This window comes from Heptranchias perlo, chromosome 6, assembly GCF_035084215.1.
Source record: "Heptranchias perlo isolate sHepPer1 chromosome 6, sHepPer1.hap1, whole genome shotgun sequence".
NCBI lineage: Eukaryota > Metazoa > Chordata > Chondrichthyes > Hexanchiformes > Hexanchidae > Heptranchias > Heptranchias perlo.
Window position 1 is genome coordinate 36973803 of NC_090330.1, and position 23530 is coordinate 36997332.

General features: G+C 41.3%; 1 protein-coding gene across 1 annotated transcript in view; it reads right to left on the reverse strand.

The window, feature by feature from the left end:
* The window catches only part of atm (ATM serine/threonine kinase), a 169862-nt gene continuing 146332 nt past the window's right edge, over positions 1-23530 (reverse strand). Inside the window, exons 55-63 of the mRNA XM_067986120.1 lie at positions 22550-22690; positions 20665-20781; positions 18894-19043; positions 18042-18207; positions 16951-17037; positions 9272-9386; positions 5261-5324; positions 4280-4428; positions 1-1108 (exon numbers count right to left, since the gene is read on the reverse strand). Coding sequence (XP_067842221.1) covers positions 928-1108; positions 4280-4428; positions 5261-5324; positions 9272-9386; positions 16951-17037; positions 18042-18207; positions 18894-19043; positions 20665-20781; positions 22550-22690 — 1170 coding nt within the window. The 3' untranslated portion in view covers positions 1-927. The remainder of the gene's footprint in view (positions 1109-4279; positions 4429-5260; positions 5325-9271; positions 9387-16950; positions 17038-18041; positions 18208-18893; positions 19044-20664; positions 20782-22549; positions 22691-23530) is intronic.

Below are 23530 nucleotides of genomic sequence, written 5' to 3' on the forward strand. Positions count from 1 at the left end.
TGTCGTTGCAATGTTTTTATTTCAGTTTTGTTTGTTTAAAAAGATGTATCGGGGCATATTCCCTTAACAGATAAAGTGGCTGCTGATCCTAAAGGCTAAAATGTGCACCCTGTATAGAATAGGTAAACAGTGAGTACTTTTTCCAAGAATTGATAAGGTGTCTCATAATGCATAATGGAAAATTCAGACTGGAAGATTACATTACAAATTTACAGTTAAAACTATACTGGCAATTTACAACATGCAGGAGGTGTCTCTAGAAATTTCAGAATTATTGCTGGATACCTTCAGTGTTACATCATTGGGACTGAAAGCAAGTTTGGAGATGACAGAGTAAATTCATTGATCCCATGCTCCCAATGGGGAACTATGCGCAGGTCAGAGATAAGGGCACAGCTCTAGTTCTGCGATCCATACTCCCCTGAGCGTGGCTCTCTATTGAGACAATGAAATTTAGCCTAATTCTTGTAGCTATGAAATATAGGAACTCAGCAGTAGTTTTTAAAAGCATGTTATTTTTTGGTTTGAAAGCTATTATAGCAACCAAGGTATAAAACTGACAATTAGCTTGAAACTATTCTAATAACATAACTGAGAAGGTTCTTGCGCCATTTTACCTTTAAATGAATGTTAAAGCATAATCCCTGCCTTGGGTATTGGATGGCAGGCAATACTATGTTGTTCTAGTATCACCTCATGTCACTATTATTAAACCGTAATCCATTAGAAATTAATCAACAATGGAAAAACTATTTTGCAGCACACCACCGGTATCTCAACATGAAGTACAGGATTCTGATTCAAATTCAAATATATGATAATCATATACATACACATACTGTACAGCCAATAAATTTGTACCATAGAGCAAAAATAAATGTAAATTCCACAGGAAAAATTGTATTTTTTTCCCCTTTCTTTTTCTGATCATACCCAAGGCTGCCAGCCTGGGAAGAGTCGACTGAGGTTCTTTAGGTCTCTGGCCTGCTGTATGAGTAGATTCACCTGTCCACCCACACTAAGGACGGCACCCTCCTCAACTCCCTTCAGCTTCTCCTGTAGCCTCAGAAGTACACGTTCTGCCACTTTATTGTTGCTCTTGACATCACTGTTTAAAGAAAATATAGCAGTTAAACACAGATAAATAGCAGATCAACTATAAATGCATGATACAACAACAACTTGCATTTATATAGGGTCTTTAACATTGAAAAAAACACCCCAAGGCGCTTCACAGAAGCATAATCAGACAAAAATTGATGTCGAGCCAAAGGAGGAGATATTAGGAGGGGTCACTAAAAACTTGATCAAATAGGTGGGTTTTAAGAAGGGTCTTAACGGAGGAGAGAGAGGTAGAGAAGCAGAGAGGATTGGGGAGGGAATTCCAGAGTTTAGGGCCAAGATATCTAAAGGCACGGCCGCCAATAGTGGGATGTAAGGAACAGGGATACACAAGAGGCCAGAGTTGAAGGAATACAGAGTTCTTGGAGGTTTGTAGGGCTGGAGAAAATTACAGAGATAGGGAGGGGCGAGGCCATGAATGGATTTAATCACGAGGATGAGAACTTTAAATTTGAGGCGCTGGGGTACCTGGAGCCAATGTAGGTCAGCGCACGTGTGGGTGATGGGTGAGCAGGACTTGCTGCAGGATAGGATACGGGCAGCAGAATTTTGGATGATCTGAGGTTTATGGAGGGTGGAGGATTGCAGGCCAGTTAGGAGAGCATTAGGATAGTCGAGTCTGGAGGTGAGAAGGTACACGCGGAAAAGTATTGAAAACCTAAATATAACTTTGAGTTATAACTGGTATTTTCACTGATCAATTCTGATATCTCAACATCACTGTTTTGTCCTTTATTCTCAGCTAAAAACATATTCCAAACAGGTAAAGTCATTCATTGGACTCTGATTTATACGTTTAGCTGGATTTTCTGCTGCTTTGTGATGTATATATTGTAATGAAGTCCTTTTTTAATAATTAATTGTCCTTCTTTAAAAGTGGGCAATCAAGAAAGTTGATTATAGTAAGTGGTGAACATGGCGCTAGTTTAGGAGAGGAATTCTGATAAATATGGAACCTGACAAAATAATTCCTTTGTAAAGTAACTAGGATACACATTAAAGAAAGACCTACATATATATAGTGCCTTTCACAACCTCAGGATGTCCCAAAGCACTTTGCAACCAATGAAGCACGCTTTGAAGTGTAGTCACTGTTGTAATGTGAGAAATGCGGCAGTCAATTTGCACACAGCAAGCTCGCACAAACAGCAATGAAATAAATAAGCAGATCATCTGTTTTTAGGTGTTGGTTAAGGGATAAATGTTGGCTAGGGCACCAGGCATAACTCCCCTGCTCTTCTTCGAATAATGCCGTGGGATCTTTTACGTCCACTTGAGGGGGCAGACAGGGCCTTGGTTTAAAGTTTCATCCAAAAGACGGCACCTCCAACAGTGCAGCACTCCCTCAGTATTGCATTGAAAGATCAGCCTAGATTTTATGCTCAAGCCTGGAGAGTAGGACTTGAACCCACAACCATCTGACTCAGAAGCAAGAGTGCTACCACTGAGCTGGGTTATATTATATATTACCTGACTGTACTTTTTACCTCTCCAAGTTTTCCAATGGTTGTGCAAATGCAGCAATGCTATGTGCCTGTATATAATCTGCACTTGTAACCTGACTTCCTGCTCTTGAGAACTTAGCCTCTTAAAGGTGTATGTCTTTGGTTTTGCAAGCGATGGTGAAGTAATACTTTTTGCCCATTTTGGTTTGGTTTTGCTGCCTTTTTGTTTTAAAAAGGTGCATCTTCTTTTGCCATTTTGCAGGTTACTGCTGATTTTACCTTTTATTGATGTATCTGTTGCCACCCATCATTCAAAGGAATTGTCCTCTGAATGGAAATAGCTCCCACTGGACAGATGAGCATTTCTTTAGGAATTCCTCTTGCCTTCAGGCAGCAATATGAGGAGTTCTACAAGTGGGAGTAAAGGCAGCCGGAGCAAACCTGCCCTTACTCAAGGAAGCAGGTATACAGATAATCCCACCGTAACTTGGGTATGTCTGAGGACATCTGTCCTCGCTGCTTATGCTTAACAAAGGAGGCAAGTTTCTGAACTTTTTTGTCTCCTGCAGTCAGACCTCCAAACCTTATCCATGACTGAATGGCTTTACCAGAGACACTGATAATCACTATTGTTTTGAACTTCTATGTGACCAGCTCCTTTCAAGCTGCTTCAGGTAACATCTGTCAAAGCACCGACACTCTCCTCAGCCCATCTCTAATACACAACCAAAAGCAATTTCTAATCACACTACATCTACAGTGATGTGGAGATGCCGGTGATGGACTGGGGTTAACAATTGTAAACAATTTTACAACACCAAGTTATAGTCCAACGATTTTATTTTTAATCCCACAAGCTTTCGGGGGCTTTCCCCTTCCTCAGGCAGTGTGGAAAAGACCTCACCGCCTGAGGAAGGGGAAAGCCCCCGAAAGCTTGTGGGATTAAAAATAAAATCGTTGGACTATAACTTGGTGTTGTAAAATTGTTTACAATTACATCTACAGTATCTAGGGACTGATGTTTGCCAAACTCATTAGCACTAAGACATTCTGTTTATACATACTAAATTCATTGTTTAAGCCTGCTCTACTTTGCAATTAAAATGCACACAATTCTTATTCTTTGAAGTTATCATTTGAAGCACATCAAGGCGTGAACAACCGTAAGAGGACGGAACCGAGGATGGATCCTTGGCTATACCAGAGGTGAACTCCACCTTTATTATAATGGCCGATATATAGAAAGAACGTTCACAGTGGAAGTTTTTGGTTATATTTAACCAAGTAAAACTGCTTTGATCAGAATCTGCAGGCAGTTTAAAAAGGACCTTGATATTCATCCCTGCTAAAAAAAAACCTTTTGTTTGTATATAACCAGTTACCATAGGTCACAATAAAGCCTCATTATGTCTTATAGAAGGTCCAAAAGCAACAAAGGCTTTGGGTGAGCTACAGTAACATAAAGTTTGCTGAGCTGAATACAAACATTGAGTAAATAATCTTATCCATGTAGTTTTGCTCCTGGCTTCTGTTCAACACATAACCTGATGACACCTCAACATTGAAAGCTTACTGTGTGAGGAATCAGTGATACAAACAAGCAGCCTACTGCTCCTTTGTGCGGTGCATAACAATGAGTTAAGTCACATTGGCACCATATGATTATTAATGTTGCCATAGCATATATATTGTAAACTAATGTTGATTCTTACGTGGTCTTTCCGTCACATTCTGTGTCATCTCCAGCAATAGTGGAGTTCAGTGTAGAATGGAGGTCTGCATCTTCTTCAGGTCTCTGCTGTAGGTAAAGTGCTTTTAAAGGATTCATAGTCCAGTCAAAAAGAGGATCATACAGTAGCACCTGGAAAGTGTGTGCAGAGGAGAGTTAAGAGACGGGTCTGTATGACTAACAACAATAGCACGTCTTCATAAAGACTCCCCCCACAGTTTAAACTGATACAGCTTCAAAAATCATAATGTTTTTATAGGCACACATGACCCCAAACCTTAAACACTGCAGCTAAGTGGCCAAATTAGAACTTAATATTGTAATTATTCAATAGAAGTGGTGGGGGTGGTGGAGCTGGGTATCATCGGTGTACATGTGAAAGCTGATCTAGGCTTGTGGATGATGTCGCTGAGGGAGAAACATGTAGACAAGGAAGAGGAGGTGGCCAAGGATGGATTTTTGGAGGACCCCAGAGGTGATGATATAGAGGAAGGAAGAAAAAACTATTGATGATATCGGCCAGCATGGAGCTAGGAAGGAAAGGTGATTGGAGAGTGGATTGAGAGAGCAAGATGTGGGTCTCAAGGACGAGATGAGCTTGGAGAGGGTGGGGTGGGGGAAGATGGAGGAGAAACTGCATAAACAACAACAACAACTTGCATTTATATAGTGCCTTTAAAGTAGTAAAAATGTCCCAAGGTGCTTCATTGGAGCGTTATCGGACAAAATTTGAAGTTGGTTTCCTGGCCTAATGTGGATGATAGGTTGGGGGCTGAAGGAAGGGGAGGAAACGGCAGAGGCAGCTGCACTGATGGGGTCAATCGTGGAGACATCAAATCCATGAGCTCCTTGCATTTGGTGTTTGAAGCGAGGGTGAAAATCCAAGTGAACCAACTACTTATATATTCATTTAACATTTGTTTAATGGGGCAATAAAGACAGAAGTTTCATAAAGAAAAGTTACCTCGACAATAGTTAATAAGGCTTCTTGGGAACTTCTCATAACCTCCATTGTCTTTTCACAACACCTGGAGGATAGAATGTCACAGAGAATGTTATTAGGGGTCAGTATGCACAGTGTCCTTTCACCTCTGACATCTAAGTTTAATCCAACGAGTGGGATGAATCACCTCTATTTGCTGGTTGCAAGTATCCTATGAAGTGAGGGTCTACAGCAAAATACTCACTAATTTGGCATCAATCAGCAATCTTACTCAGAGGTTCTTATGACTGCTAGCGTAGAAAATGGAAAATTCACACTGGTGCAGTGGAGGGTGCACTTCAGAGGCACAATGCTGGACAGAACAGGGGGTACTTTACGCTGTTAAGGTCCAGGCTTTGCTATGATGGACCTGAAAATGCTCAACAAGTGATACAAAGTGCCAAAAGTGAAAAAGTATTATATTTCTCAACACTAACTTCTCTCACCTTAAGCCCAATGGTCCCACAAAGAATATATTCTTCTGTCCATTTTACATAATGAATAGTGAACTTAGGCAACTGCGTGAAATCAAAGCAGATTTCTCTGTCAAAAGGGTTTTGTTCTATATCATAAATACTAATGCAATTCTTATGCAATTTTCGCATCCCTCAAGGACGTGTCTTGCATTGTACTGCAAGGATCAGATACAATAATTATTAAATCAAAGAGTACGTACTTGAGGCAGAAACTGTTGCATATTTTAAAGGGAAGAGCAGATAAACATTTGAAGCAGAAGAAGATACACCGCTATGGGGAAGGAGCAAGGCAGTGGGATTAGTTTTGGGTTGCTCTAGCAAAGAGATGGCACGAATACAATGGGCTAAATGGCCTCCTTCTGTATTGTAAACTTCTATTGTTCTAGAAGTAACAAGCCGGAGACCACCTTTAAGCTTGTTGGGGGAGTGCTATCCTCACAGGCTATATAAACAGTACACAAGCTTTATTTTCAGTAATGACAAACAATATTCAAACAAATTGCAACTTCTCACAGCAGCCTTCACCTAAATCTGTTGGAAAAGATTATAAGAAACATGGAGAGAAGCAAAAAAAAATCAATGGCTTTGATAAGGTATGTGGCTGAGGTTAGTATGGTAAACAATATTATATGTATTCCTAGTAATCAATTGCAGTAATGATAACACAACCATTAATCGTGCAGAGAGCACATCATGAAAAATCATGGGCATGGAGGCCTGTGATTTCCTGACTGGCTCAATGTCAAAATGGGTTGTGCATTTATGTACAAAGCCATTAGGGGAGCAAAGGGGTAAGGTGTGGTACGCTACTTGACAGTGCAAGATCACAGAATCATCCCTCATGTCCCAGGATGAACTGGTGCCTTTAGGAGATAAGTGGAGGAGGAGAAAACGTGAGTACAAACAGAATAAATCTCTACATAAAATCAAACCAATGTAAAGAATCTTACAACACCAGGTTATAGTCCAACAACTTTATTTGAAAATCACAAGCTTTCGGAGGCTTTCTCCTTCGTCAGATTCACCTGACGAAGGAGAAAGCCTCCGAAAGCTTGTGATTTTCAAATAAAATTGTTGGACTATAACCTGGTGTTGTAAGATTCTTTACATTTGTCAACCCCAGTCCATCACCGGCATCTCCACATCATAAAATCAAACCAAGCAGGTTTTAATACCAAGGAGTGACAAAGAAAATCATTACATCATTTAACTTATACTTAAGGATTGTTTTCTTTCCCTCTCTTTCCAGGCCTCCCACATCATGTGCCATCCTCAACTAAGAGGGAAGCCAGGCTAATGACTGCTAGGAGTACATAAGGTTGGACCAGGCTAACTCTCCCTCCCTGTGGGGAAGCACTTGGCCTCTGCTCAGCACCAGCTCATGACGGAACAATTGACGCTGGCAACACTCTGTGGAGAGTTATGGATCTTTACCTACAATAACTTGCTGAACCATGAAGTGCGAATTCAAGGCTGCCATACAGTCATGGGGCACAGTGAGCATTGTAAACTAAAACTTTTTCTTGGGGTTTATAATTTCATCAGAATTCCTATTAGACATGGTCAGGTTTTTGGTAATCTATCAAATAAGTCACATTAAAATCTTCAATTTCAAGATACAATAGTCTATCTACACAAAATGGCCTGGCTCTTCCTCTGAGTGGTGAATGAAAAGTGCCTGCCGCTCATTAGACTTGCACTTGCCCATAATTTTTTCTTTTACGGCAAGTTTCTCTCATGGGGCACTGAATCCAAAATGGCACCTTCTACAGCACTGTTCCCTCTAAGCTGTGCATGTGCGCGGCCACGCAGCAGACTGTAGTGGGCCGCGCACTTAAACATTCCGTCCGCGCACCAAACCAGTGCTCTCGGCCCCCCCTCACACTGACCAGTGCCCCGACCCCAGGCCCTTCTCCAGCGCTCCAGCCCCAGGCAGGCTGTTCTGCCTCTGGTGCTGGTGAGTGTCTGGAAGTCAGAGTGTTTGATCCTGCAGCTCCGGCTCCAGCTGCCGCATTGTTTACTGCGTTGCTAGGAAATGCAGTCAGCGAACAGCTGATTGGCTGCGCGGAAACCAGACCAGGAAGTAAAATGAAACTGATGCGTTTGTCAGTGGCCAATCAGAGGACCAGGCACCTCCACCCAATCACAAATAAGGGGCCCCATACATAGAGGCAGTCAAAACTAAAGAGACCTGCAAGATATACAATTGTAATACAATAATTTTTTAAAACCCTGCTGAGGATTCAATGGTTGGATTGTGGGGGGGGGGGGGGGTGGGAGCTTTAATTAAACTGTTCCCTATCCCCAAATTCATACTGACTGATTTGACAGATGTTTTGTATTTCTGACTCAATTTAAAAATTCTGATTACATACGATTTATTTCTGTTTGAATCAGAGTCATTAAGCTGATTCAACAAAAAGCTGATTGGAATCATTCCCATCAGATAATTTTTAATAAAATATAACGAGACTGGTCTGCTCAATCCTAGTGCAACTTAAGAAACCCATTTCATAAACTTTATAAATTTATCAGCCAATATAACATTAAATTGTTACAATTATCCATTATTTTGTACATTTGTTCTGTTTGTTATTTACCCTGAATAATGTTTTCTAAAAAGATGTTCTATTTAAAGTTGTGATTTTTATTTTTATGGTGGCGCACAAACCCAAATTCATTCTGCACATGGCCGAAAAAAATTCGAGGGAACCTTGCTCTACAGGGTATCTGGGGCCTGTGTGAACAGGGCAAGCAAGTACGTATCCCCTTAACCAATCAGAATAAAGCATCTGATGAGCAGCGAAGAGTCAGAACCAGGAAGTGCAAGTTAGAACAGTGAATTCAATGTCAGATCAGGTACAGAAAGTGAAATAAAGAGGGGGTAAGAAATGCTGAATTAAGAGACAGAGATGAAAGAGACAGAAAGAAAAAGTGAAAAAATAAAAATGTACAAGAATTTTTTTTTAAAATGTCCAACAACAAATAAATCTGAAGGAATGAGACTTGTAACAGTTAATTTTCAGTGCCAGAGAGGTTGTTTGGCATTCATTAAGACTTACCACGCCGTTAAAAGTATGCTTAGACTTAAATAACTTGACATACTGTTTTCTTGGAAAAATTAGTTCGTATCCATCAGGTCAGTGCAGGAACTTCACACCGTTCCATTCGTTTGAATGGGGAGTCAGCCGGTGAGATGTTGTTCTTGCAAAGCTTATGGTCCCGGAGCAGGGCACCTGGTAGAGCAACTTCCGGATTTCTGCATTTAACTACGCATATGTAGTCGCCGGAAGTTGCTCTACCATTTGCACTGAAATAATGGTCAGCGTTGTTAGCTTCGCTGTTATTTTCGCAACAAACTCTGGCCCATTGTATCTTTTCACCCATTTAACAGGAATAGTGATGCAATCTAAGTTTGATCCATCTGCCTGTTATTTATGGAGATGATTTTTAAAATATTTACTTGCTGATTGAGATAAATGTGGTGACAGACTCAAAAGTAGCTTCTAGTACTTACCTCCGGAAAACACCTTCCACACCAGTGATGCCCATTCCGTCTACTATGTCTCTCGTTAGTCGGAACGGAACAGTTTCTGGAGTAGGAAGAATTTTTCCTTGCTCAAATGCAACCCCTATTACGAGAGAGAAATGTACAAGGCGGTCAGAGGAATGAGCTGCGCATTAACTGTAACCACTTATAAAACAATGTTCTGGTTTCTCTACTGTCCCTCTGACTTTCCATAGTTGTTGCTTCCAGTGACAGAGTGCTCACATAGCTGTGCACAGGGGCTGAACGGGGTAATTTAAAATAAACAAATCACCATTTTTTAAAATGGTAACATACAGCATTTAAACAAATGGCTAATGATGTTTGTCAAGTTAGATTACATCCAATCTAAGATTATAGCATAAGCAGCATTGATAGGGTAAAAGACATTCCCAAAGCACCTAATCTGAAGGATGTGGTTTAGAGGAACAACCAAAAACAGCCAAGCAAAAATGTGTCATTTACAGGGTACCATTTTCTTTTATACAGAGGATAATCAATATACATTTTTGAAATATATTATAGTTTTAACCCCAGTAGAGCTGGCCATAACCACATCTCTTCCTCCAGCTGGGACAGCAGGGCAGTGTGGGCTGTCTACTGTCACAGATGCTGCCTCTGATGGTTGGATAACATCAGAAAGATAAGTACAGATGAGGGAGACCATTTGGCCCACATAGTTCATCCTTTCATAGAAACCTACAATCTCCCAATATAGTACCTAACTGCCTCTTGAATGATTCCAGAGTTTTTGCTTCCATTACCCGGTCCTGAAGACTACTCCAGGTATTAATCACTTTGTGAAGAGCTGCAGGGTCTGAGGAACATTGTGCTAAGGATATGGAGAGATAAGAGGGGCCACAAGGTACTGTCTCTTCTTGACAAATACATGTTGTCTATATGATTGGGTAAGTTAAGGGCAATATTTTGGAAAATACCTGATTGAATGTAATTTGCTGCAAATCTGTTTTTTAGGGGTATAACTGGGGAGTCTGAACCTTTAAATGTAGGGGACAGAAAAGAAAGTACCAGGCAGGTAAACGAGAACGAGGGTACGTGCATGAAGGAACGGCGAATGAGGTCGCGGCTTCTACCCAAAAGATAACAGGGTAATGTAATTCTCCATTGTGCTTTGTAAACTACTGCTTAAATACTGTAAGGTATTGATTCTTGCTTATGCTAAATAAAGTCATATAGGTATTAACCATTATGGTGTCAGTCTCGAATAATTGAACAGAGAGTTAAGTTGACAACAAATTGACGAGTCCGAGCCAAGAGACTGACAACAGCCGTTGGCATATTTGGTGCAAGTGAGGTCCTAAGACTGACGTGGACTGATATCACTTAGTCAGTTAAGGAAGGTAACCTTCGAGGACATTGCAACCAACCAGTAACATAGTGACAGTTCATTAACACTTTAGTGTCAGAAGAATGGCTAGCTCAACTGATACTGAGAGAACCCGAGGTAAAAAGTTTGAGAAATTACATGTAACAGATTTAGTGTTGTTTTTGATGGGGACTCGTGTCAAAAGGCGACAAAATGGATTTAAAGTCAAATAACTAAGGATAAGATTGTGTAGGAAGACGAGGAGTTAAAATAGGAACTTGTCAGACTTTGTATGAGGTGGGACTAAGCTTCACCGCACCAGGCTTGGGTGAGGACACAGACTGTGAGTTGGTACAGAATGAGGTTCTATGATGGAATCAAGAAGAAGAAAGGGAGAGGATCACAAGCTACAGAATGTGTTCTTTTGTTTTCAGTGTACTGTGCCGTTAAAAAGTCTGCCCTCATTGTGAGTGCTTTCTTTTCGCTGTTGTGGGCTACACCCCCTTTTTATTGCTTGATGTGTTTTTCTCTTTTGTGGGTTTTATACGTGCTATATTGATAAACACAAGACAAAACAGATCAAATTAATTCTGATATTGCTGAATTAAAATTGGAGTTATCAAGGTTAACTGACCTATTAAATTGTGAAAGCCAGATTTTTATTGCGGCCACGTAAAATTCTGGTTCTTACAAAAAAAAGTGAGTATCGTAAATTCCGGACATGAGATTATCACATATGAAAATTAATCTGTTTGAAGTGTTGAGTATTGGAGAATGTGAATTGATCCAATTGGAGTTGTGTTGAATATTGGTGGGTGTGAATTGATGTGTAAGGAGGTAATGTTTTGTGACTGTAAATCGAAGAGCATACCTTGTTATCCACTACAGGGCATCAATTCCAGTCTCGAACAATTGAACAGAGAGTTAAAGTGACTACAGTAAATCCCCAGTTTTCTCTTCCAATGTACAAGATAGAATCATAGAAGTTTACAACATGGAAACAGGCCCTTCGGCCCAACATGTCCATGTCGCCCAGTTTATACCACTAAGCTAGTCCCAATTGCCTGCACTTGGCCCATATCCCTCTATACCCATCTTACCCATGTAACTGTCCAAATGCTTTTTAAAAGACAAAATTGTACCCGCCTCTACTACTGCCTCTGGCAGCTCGTTCCAGACACTCACCACCCTTTGAGTGAAAAAATTGCCCCTCTGGACCCTTTTGTATCTCTCCCCTCTCACCTTAAATCTATGCCCCCTCGTTATAGACTCCCCTACCTTTGGGAAAAGATTTTGACTATCGACCTTATCTACGCCCCTCATTATTTTATAGACTTCTATAAGATCACCCCGAAACCTCCTACCCTCCAGGGAAAAAAGTCTCAGTCTATCCAACCTCTCCCTATAAGTCAAACCATCAAGTCCCGGTAGCATCCTAGTAAATCTTTTCTGCACTCTTTCTAGTTTAATAATATCCTTTCTATAATAGGGTGACCAGAACTGTACACAGTATTCCAAGTGTGGCCTTACTAATGTCTTGTACAACTTCAACAAGACATCCCAACTCCTGTATTCAATGTTCTGACCAATGAAACCAAGCATGCTGAATGCCTTCTTCACCACCCTATCCACCTGTGACTCCACTTTCAAGGAGCTATGAACCTGTACTCCTAGATCTCTTTGTTCTATAACTCTCCCCAACGCCCTACCATTAACGGAGTAGGTCCTGGCCCGATTCGATCTACCAAAATGCATCACCTCACATTTATCTAAATTAAACTCCATCTGCCATTCATCGGCCCACTGGCCCAATTTATCAAGATCCCGTTGCAATCCTAGATAACCTTCTTCACTGTCCACAATGCCACCAATCTTGGTGTCATCCGCAAACTTACTAACCATGCCTCCTAAATTCTCATCCAAATCATTAATATAAATAACAAATAACAGCGGACCAGCACCGATCCCTGAGGCACACCGCTGGTCACAGGCCTCCAGTTTGAAAAACAACCCTCTACAACCACCCTCTGTCTTCTGCCGTCAATACACTTATCTATTTTGAATTTTATGTGCCATAGTTCTGGGTCCATTTATAAGGCTGCTTCATCAAAAACAATTGCTCTTTGCTCCCCCAGTTTAGTATCATCTGCGCATTCGATAACTTACCTCGTGTTTTTGAATCTAGATTTATGTTGATCATAAACAGGAAGGGCCTCAGCACCAATCCCTGGGGCATTCCACTCAGTATATTTTCCCAGCCCAATCAATCACTCACCTAACTAGTATCTATTGCTTCCTCTCTAAGCCTATTCCTTATGCATGTCTAAGTTTTGCCTACTGCTTCAAGCTTGTGCTTATGTCCTCTTTCGTACCGAAGTTTATCGCAAACTCTCTGGAAGCCTTGGTATACAATATCTTAGGGCTGGCCAACTTCTACTTGGCATATCACTTCTTCAAAATAGACAAAAAATAAGCTACTCTATTTAAAAATTTATCTTCTCACCCTCTGATGCTCTTCTGTGGATGGGTTATGGTACATTGTGAGAAGGTATTAGATAATGCAATGATTTAGAAAATTATCCTTTTGCCTTTGGCACTAGAATTCAAATCTAGCTTAAACTGATGGGATGAAAATAATCCCTTTCTGCTGGCTATAAGGGAGAAATGGGTTTGGGCAGTATAATCCAGTTTCTGGTGAATACAAGGCTGCGATTTGGTACAAACTAACAATCTCACCCAAGGATACCATAACGAAGCCTGTTGTGGGAAGTGCAAAATTTCACACTATTGGTCCAACTGGAATGCTCTTCTGAGGTTGGGGGTCGAGGCATAATGTTGGAGCAGAGTATAGTCATTTAGTCGTGCTTTTACCTACTTGTGAATGCTTAATGCTAACAGGGTGTTTTAATTCCTTGCAATCACATCCCTCATTTTGCTGAGCACAAATATTTACCAAATTTACCAATCTTCACTCTTAGTCCCCTCATCCAATGCCACAGACCATTCCCTTGACCTGCGCCCAAATCTCTTTTACAATAGAAAACGCTGCAAACACACAGCAGGTCAGTCAGCATCTATGTAGAGAATAGACATGTTAACATTTCAGGCACACAGCCTTTCATCCGAACAAGTCAGCTGATGATTTGATGAAAGACGGTATACCTAAAAGGTTGATCTGCCCTTTCTCTCCACAGACACTGTCGTACCTGTGTGTTTCACCATTTGCAGTTTTTTGCTTTTTATTTCCAAGCCTTTACTGTTCTATATTCATGCATCCAAAAATGTGCGAAAGCATTTCGGGTAATTTTCCTACTAATTCTCCCTGTAGAGAAGTGGCAGGACTCCTTAGCAGTTGGCAAAGCCAAAATTAAGAACTTGGTACAGTGGGAATCATGGCACCCTGCCATGGTACACCAACATGCTGTGTCACCAAAATTCCAGGTGCTGGGGTGGGGGTCTTTATTTTAGTGAGTAACCTTGAAATGAAGTTTAAAACATACAATTTGCAGATGTAATTGTTTTAGCCATGCAATACATTAATAGTAGTAAGGAAGTAAAGTGTTAATATGAAGTAGTGGGGATAACGGAGACCTAGTTCAAAAAAGGGCAGGATTGGGTACAAAATATTTCTGGATACAATGTGTTCAGGAAAGATAGGGAAGGAAAAAAGAGGGGGGTAGCAGTATTGATTAAGGGGAATATTGCAGTGCTGGAGAGAGAGGATGTTCTTGAGGGGTCAAGAACAGAATCTATTTGGTTAGAGTTAAGAAACAATAGAGGTGCCATTGCACTACTGGGTGTATTCTATAGGCCACCAACTAGTAGGAAGGAGATAGAGGAGCAAAGTTGCAGGGAAATTACAGAGAGATGCAAGAACTATAGAGTAGTGATAATGGGGGACTTCAACTATCCTAATATAGAATGGGATAGTAACAGAGTAAAGGGCAAAGAGGGGGAGGAATTTCTAAAGTGTGTTCAGGAGAACTTTCTTGATCAGTATGTTTCCGGCCCAGCGAGGAAGGAGGCATTGATGGATCTGGTTCTGGGGAATGAGGTGGGTCAAGTGGAGCAACTGACAGTGGGGAACATTTAGGGAACAGTGATCATTGTATTATAAGGTTTAGATTAGTTATGGAAAAGGACAAGGAGCAATCTAGAGTAAAAATACTTAATTGGAATAAGGCCAATTTCAGTGGGTTGAGAACGGATCTGCCCCAGGTAAATTGGAATCAAAGATTGGCAGGCAAAACTGTATGGGCGGCCTTTGAAGAGGAAACAGTTCGGGTACAGTCTAGGTACGTTCCCATGAGGTGGAAAGGTAGGGCAACCAAAGCCAGGGCTCCCTGGATGACGAAAGAGATAGAGAGCAAGATGAAGCAGAAAAAGGGGGCGTATGACAGATGTCAGGTTGATAATACAAATGAGAACCAGGCTGAATATAGGAAGTACAGAGGAGAAGTGAAAAAGGAAATAAGAGGGGCAAAGAGAGAGTATGAGAACAGACTGGCGGCTGACACAAAAGGGAATCCAACTACTAAACAGGTAGTAAGAGGAGGGGTTGGGCCGATTAGGGACCAAAAAGGAGATCTACGCACGGAGGCAGAGGGCGTGGCTGAGGTGCTAAATGAGTACTTTGCATCTGTCTTTACCAAGGAAGAAGATGCTGCCAAAGTCACAATTGAGATACTGGATGGGCTAAAAATTGATAAGGAGGTGGTGCTGGGAAGGCTGGCTGTACTTAAAATAGAAAAGCCACCCGGTCCAGATGGGATGCATCCTAGGTTGCTGAGGGAAGTAAGGGTGGAAATTGCAGGGGTGCTGGCCATAATCTTCCAATCTCCTTAGATATGGGGGTGATGCCAGAGGACTGGAGAATTGCAAATTTTATACCCTTGTTCAAAAAAGGGTGTAAGGATAAACCTGGCAACTACAGGCCAGTCAGTTTAGCCTTGGTGGCGTAGAAGCTTTTAGAAATGATAATCCGGGACAAAATTAATAGTCACTTGGACAAGTATGAGTTAGTAAAGGAAAGTCAGCACGATTTGTTAAAGGCAAATCGTGTTTAACTAACTTGATTGAGTTTTTTGATGGGGTAGCAGAGAGGATTGATGAGGGCAATGTGGTTGATGTTGTGCATATGGACTTTCAAAAGGCATTTGATAAAGTGCCAAATAATAGGCTTGTTATCAAAATTGAAGCCAATGGAATAAATGGGGCAGCGGCAGCATGGATACGAAATTGGCTAAGTGACAGGAAACAGAGAGTAGTGGTGAACAGTTGTTTCTTGGACTGGAGGAAGGTATACAGTGGTGTTCCCCAGGGGTCAGTACTAGGACAACTGCTTTTTTGGATATATTAATAACTTGAACCTGGGTGCACAGGGCACAATTTCAAAATCTGCAGATGACACAAAACTTGGAAGTGTAGTAAACAGTGAGGAGAATAGTAATAGACTTCAAGAGGACACAGACAGGCTGTTGGAATTGGTGGACACATGGCAGATGAAATTTAATGCAGAAGCGCAAAGTGATACATTTTGAACGAGAAGAGGCAATATAAACTAAATGGTACAATTCTAAAGGGGTTGCAGGAACAGAGAGACTTGGGGGTATATGTGCACAAATCGTTGAAGGTTGCAGGACAGGTTGAGAAAACGGTTAAAAAAGCATACGGGATCCTGGGTTTTATAAATAGAGGCAAAGAGCACAAAAGCAAGGAAGTTATGTTGAACCTTTATAAAACACTGGTTCAGCCACAACTGTGTCCAATTCTGGGCACCACACTTTAGGAAGGATGTGTAGGCCTTAGAGAGGGTGTAGAAAAGATTTACTAGAATGGTTCCAGGATCAGGGACTTCAGTTATGTGGATAGACTGGGGTTGTTCACCTTAGAGCAGAGAAGATTTGATAGAAGTGTTCAAAATCATGAAGGGTTTAGATAAAGTAAATAGAGAGAAACTGTTCCCATTGGCAGAAGGATCGAGAATCAGAGGACACAGATGAAAGGTGATTGGCAAAAGAACCAAAGGTAACATGAGGAAAAACCTTTTTACGCAGCTAGTAGTTATGATATGGAATGCGCTGCCTGAAAGGGTGGTGGAAGCAGATTCAATCATGGCTTTCAAAAAGGAATTGGATAAATACTTGAAGGGAAAGGTGGGGGGGGGGGGGGGAAGAATGGGACTAATTGGATTGCTCTTACAAAGAACAGGCACTGGCTTGATGGGCTGAATGGCCTCCTTCTGTGCTGTAACCATGCTATGATAATAAAGCTTATATTATTATTGGTGTGTATATAAACATTAGGGTTACGACATACTCACCCAAGTCTATGTGCACAAGTTCAGCTGATTCCTCGTCAATGAGGATGTTTTGTACATGTCTGTCACCAAGACCAACAATGTAGCAAACTGCAAGTCCAGAAAGAGTTCCAGTAAGATAACAGGTTACTCAATTTAACTATAATTACATGAAGATTTTATTAAAATATTACCATTTTTCCAAGCATGACTAATTTAAAATCATTATTCAAAAGCATATTTATTTCTTTCCTCCAATTTTCTCTTGGAATCTGTCACTGATTCATATCAGAAACGATCAACAACCAACTTGTATTTAAAAAATGGCTTTAATGTATAAAGGTCTCAAGGCACGTTAAGCATATGTAAAACTGATGCTGAGCCAGGAGAATACAAAGGGTGTCCAAAAGCTTGGTCAACGAGATGGATTTTGAAGCAAGAGAAAGAGGTGGAGAGGATTTTGATGGGGAATTCTAGAGATTAGGGCTGAGGCAGATGAAGGCTCTGTTACCCATGGTGGGGTGAAGGGGTAGAAAATTCACAAAAGGCTGAAGTCAGAGGAACAGAATGTTTGGGGGGGGGGGGGAGTGGGTGGGTGGGTGGCTAAAGGGCTAGAGGAGGTTACAGAGATCAGAGATAGGGTGGGGCCAGGCCATGGAGGAATTTAAACATAAAGGAGAGGATTTTAAACTTAATCATTGGGGGATGGATTCCACAGGTGCACCAGCTCTCTGGTTACCTTAACCAAGTAGCTATTCTTCGTGTGCGAACTTAGGCTTTTCAATCATGGGAGCCACACCCTCTCCTTTCTTCTCTTCACTTGATGTCCGCACACGCACATTCCCATCAGTGGGCACAGAAATTGCAATCCACATGACTTTTTTCTCTTTGCTTAGTACAGGGGCATTGAGATTAATTGCAGCACCCCTGACCCGCCCCAGCTGAGAACAGGGATCTTCAATGTCTGTCTGGCTTGAGGTCTCCATTAGTTGGTATATTTATTAACTGAGCTATTGGAAGAGTCCTAGAATTCATAGGATTTCATTTGTGTAACAATGAGGTAATCGGAAAAGCACTCTGACACATTACAATGCAGGGATTAAACAACAACATACCTATTGAAGACGTAGCTACGCTTCGAGTATATCCAAGCCGCTTTTCAAACCAAACAGCAGGATCCAGGAACTTTTCCATGCAGAAATATCGGAAGACAGGCCGGAAATTCTTACAGACATCCATGAAGACTTGATATCTACCTTCAAAGCTTAGTTTCTGTGCGTCCTGTAAAGATAAGTTAAGAGTTATTGTGTAGCATTTGAAGCTGATGAATTGACAGATACTGTATATTGAATCTTCTTTTTATTCTCCCTGCCATCTAACAGGAAGGCGGGCAGCCAACGTTCCCATTTCTTGGCCAGTCTGTAATTAGAGATATACAAAAGGACTGTGGTTTGATCCATCCTCCTTTTCTTCCTCTCTCCTGTGGGAAAACATCTCATCTTCATTTTACACTAATTAACTTGTGGAATTTCTTTTTCCCCCTGTCTCAGTTTCCTCTTCATGAGCTACTTGGTGTCATGTAGTAACATTCACACATGGTGTTTTAGGCTAAAAAAATCATTTCATAGCTGCTCTGGTGCTATTGCTGCTCTTGATGGGGTCAGGCCAGTTTATCCTCATCATCTCCTTCTCAAGCTCTTGCTAATGTAGGGCGACAGACTATTCAAGAAATGGTGAAAATCACTCCCAACAATATCATATATAAAAGTAACAACCTGCCCTGGTTTTCAAATCTATAGCCATCTTCAGTTTGATATTAAATGACTAAAGCAGATTAAGACTGACTTGTGCCTCGATATAACATGATCAGTTCCATAAATGGCAAGACAATCTTATATCTGAAGGTCTTTATTTAAAAAGTCAAAAACAGAAGAATTTCTAAGAATCATCACTCTGTTAAGACTCACCGACATTCTTTTCCTGCACTCGAAGCTGCTCCAATCATTGGGTCGATACCTCTTATGAGCTCCTTCATTCTGATTAACTAGATATTCCCCAATGGGCACAGTTCCTGTACACCACTCAAGAATGCCACTTCTCTGAGAAAGAGGAATGACCTGTCCAAGAACGAAGGCAACAAATTCAGGCATAAAACTAATCGACATACTGCACATTGCCACAGGATTACTCGTTGGAGCATAATCAATGCAGAAATAAAAAGCAATTACTTTAAATTCAATGGTGAAAACTTTTTATTTTTACATCCCTAAACCTATATGCATTAGAATGTAATAATTGTGTGTGTGTGTGTGTGTGGGGTGGGGGCATGCAATTTCAATACATTTCCTTTGTTTTAGTTCTTCTGTAGGGGTGGATATCATGGGCTGGGTAGCTCCACTGCTACCTTTATAATCACCACCATCAACTCCCAACAGCTTGGACCTTCCTTTCTCCACAAGATGGAACACTCAATTGTTGGGTAAAACTGCTGATCAAGAACATGCTCCAGGACAGATCTGAACTGGAGACCCTCTGGTCAGCGATTCCAATATTCTATCATGAGGCTGGCTTAAAAAAAATTCCAATGAAAAAATACTAAGTAGTACACATTTTACTTTGTGCAAATGATCATGGAGAAGAATAAAAGACCAGAACATATAGGCCCGCTTGTATCAGACTTATTAGGATAATGACAATCTCAACAACAACTTGCACTGATGTAGTGCCTTTAACGTAGAACAATGTCCAAAGGTACATTTATCCTTATGGAGAAGTTACAGAGATAAAGAGGGACGAGACCACGGAGGGATCTGAACATAAGGAAAATTTTAAATTTGAAGCATTGAGGGAATTGGAAGGCAACGTATATCAGCGAGGACAGGGGTAAGGAATGAAAGGCAATGGGGAAGAGAAGCCATTGCTTGAGATGCTCTGGCTACAAACGGACAGGTAAGAGTGGAACCAAGTATGGACTCTACTGGACAACAGAGGAGAAGCGTTGGAGAAGGATGGTGTGGGCAACCATGTCAAAGGCTGCAGAGAAGTTGAGGAGGGATAGTGCACCAAAGAATGGTGTTCGTGACTGGTGAGGGCTGATTTGGTGCTGTGGAAGAGGCAGAAATCTGATTGGAGGGATTCAAACAGAGTTGTGGGAGAGGGGCAGAGATCTGGAAGATAACAATGCATTCAAGGACTTTGAAGAGGAAAGGGAGGTTGAAGATGGGGTGGTATATAGTGAGGACAGAGAGATTAAGGGTGTTCTTCATTTGAAGAGGATGATGAAGGCAGTTTTGAAAGGGAGCAGATGAGTGCCTGAGTAAAGGGAACCATTTATAACATCAACTAGCATGGGGGCCAGGAAGGCAAGTTGGATGGTCAGGGATTTAATGGGAATGGGATGAAGGAAGCAAGAGGTAGGTCTGATGGACATAATGAACCTAGAGAGGGCATGGGGGGAGATGGAAGAGAAACTAGAGAGAGATGAAAGGTCAGGGCAGAGTAGGAGAGGGAAGTGCTTTGACTTAGTGGGCAAGGGGAAGGAGGTGAAGCAACAAAGGCAACAACTTGCATTTATCTGTACAAAACTTCCTAAGGTTTTATAGAGAAATAACAACAGGATCAGGTTCTGAACCATGGGAGAGAGGGTTAGGAGAGGTGACTGAAGGCTCATTCATCAGTATTTACCACCCAGTATCACCCAATGTGCCATCCATTCCAATGTGTGTTACTGTAGTTTACCTTGTATGTGCGGATAGTCAGCTTCCTCTTTCTGGTGTCTGTATTCTTTTGCAAAAGCGTATTACACATCTGAAAAACTTGCTGCATTACAGCATCTTGTCGCAGGTCATCCCGGCCCTGGAGATAAAGGGGACAATTGTGTTAATAGCAGCCTACAAACTCTATAGTGCATGGTCTGCATCTCTGCAACTAATACAACAATAACATCTTGCATTTATATAGCACTTTTAATGTAGAAAAACATCCCAAGATGCTTTATGGAGGAGTAATAGGAAAAAAAAAGGACACCAACCCAAAGGAGGGTAACCAAAAGCTTGGCCAAAGCGCTGGATTTTAGGGAGGTCTTAAAGGTATGGTAGGTGAAGAGGGTTAGAGGGGAATTCCAGAGGGAGGGCAGCTTAGGCAGCTGAAGGTATGCCTGTCCACAGCAAAGGGAAGGGGAATGTACAATAGGTCAGAGTCAGAGGAATAGAGAGTTTAGTGGGGTGACAGAGAGGTTTGTAAGGCTGGAGGAGGTTACAGAGATAGGGAGGGGACGAGGCCAATACTAATTAGAAATCAGTACCCAGATCTAACAATAGGAATGGTATCAAAAATGGATAGCCAGACAGTGAAGGACTGAATGCTTTTAGTTGCTTATAAACTTTATTTACTAGGATTCACATTACACCCAATACATCCCTCACACAAGCCCACATCCTCTCCCCCTGCCTACTCCCTTATATATGGGAGCCAGAGAGTTCCTAATTGCTCGTGCCCCTGAACATAATCATTCATCAATTGATGCAATTCATTTGTATACAATTAATAAATGGTGCTAAAACTAGCAGTAGCACCAGGAAGTTAGAAGGGAAATAATAAAATTAGGCAGGGTTCCCAAGGGCAGGCAGTCTGCTCCCAGACCACCAGTGTAGTATTTAGATGACTACAAGGAGATGCACAAGCATAGCATGGTAGAGACACACTCTCTCATTCTCCCTACCCCATTGCAGGGAAATAGATCTGCTCGTGGTTCCCTACTGGAATTTCCTGGCCTTCTCTCCAGAACTACATTCTGGCCCATTTCCAGCCTCCCTCTGGCAATTACGCTGGAAATGCACTCAAGGCCAGGGTGGAATTTCAGTCCCATTACATTTATAACAAACTTTGTTTTTACTCTGGGACTCCTGACTCACTAACAATTTGGATAAGTGAACCCTCAGTGAAATGAATTGAATGCTCCTGTTGTAGTGACGGTCAGCAACCAAACAAGATGGCCCCTAAAGCACAGCCTCATGCTGCAGCCCCAGTGTGAAAAGTCAGTTGTATGCAATGAGGAGGTTTTTTTTCCATTTTGGTTTAGGTTAAGCAATTTGTATCGAAGGACAGTTGTGCTTTTGATGTTTTGGGATTAACGTTTCTTCTCTAATCAGCCACAAGGGTCTCTTGTGAAGTGATTCTTGGCAGTTTCAATTCAGAACCTAGTGGCTGCATGTCTCCAACACAAAATGGACCGTAATTTGACAAAAAATGGCAGTCAGAGGGACCATTATGAGAAGAGTTGTCTCCTGTCTCTAAGACAGTGTTTATGACTGCCCAGTTGTGAGGTGACTAACTTTAAGAAATCATGGGAAATGGAGTTTGAATAATTATCAAGAATAATGTCCTCTGAATGGGCACAAGATGTTCAGCCTCCAGAGTTTATTGGGCTGTCCACGGCTCCACCAGAACATACATGGCAACTTAGCTGGTTCTAGATTGAAACACATCATGGTATTTCTATGGATGGCAGTGAATGGTATTGTTGTACCACATAAACAATATATCATTTTATTTTTGTGTATTCAAATCTTCAATAGTTCTTAATAATAAATAGAACTTCTTGTTCCCATCCATTTTAAATTACCTTGACTAGCTGTCTTCTCTCTTTCCCGTCTGACCCCACACAATCAATAATTTTTGGAAGATTAACTCCTCCTGCTAAGCGAAACTGAGACCTGAATGATTTCACAGTTATCAGATTTTCATACTTTCCAGATGGGTCGACCTGAAAGTACCACAAAAAAGCAATTTGTAAGTTAGCACTGAAAATTCACATAAGTTCTTTAAGTTTGATATGGGGTGCACAAAAGCACCTTGGGGTTTCCCTCTAGATGCTTGCACCTCACTGTATTTTACACTCTGTTCCATAGTGCTTCATTGGTATAAGGCTACATTTTTTTTTAGAATGGAGATGGCCCTGTAATCCATGTTTCCTCTAAAAAGCAACAAAATATTGGAGATTAAGGTTTTAACAAAGGATCTTTAACAGGGGATTCAAAAAAAATTGCACTGATGCTAGATCATCCACTGTGGTATGACGTACTATCAGCTTGGCTAAGAAGTGGTGAAATTTGATCACAAATAGCTGGCTGAGCACAAGGTGACAAATAATTCTGCAATACAAACCCATGCCTATCTGATCAGGAATCAAACTGTGTGTACTTGTGCTAATCAAGGTGAAATGCATCAGTGGACAGCTTTCTGCAGCAACAGTGACAGCATCAGGCACTGCCAGATCAAGGAAAGCACATTTGATACATAGTTAAGGTTCCTTTACTTTGTTGCAACATATTTTAATAGAATATATATATTACAGGAAAAGGCCTGGTCATTTTTTTTTAAAAACACAGGCCCAATATATTAATTAAAGAAAAGACAAGGTCAGCATAAAAAGTAGTGTGGTGCAGCATGTTGGAACTTGAGTACAATGTCACGAATGCTGGGGAGTGGGTTTAAGCCTGTAATTTTCACCATGGTGAAGTGCCAATCTCAAGTGTTGCACTTTTGGGAGATGATGAACAAAGGTCAGCTGCACACTTTTGGTGAAGTGGGATGGCATCAGAGG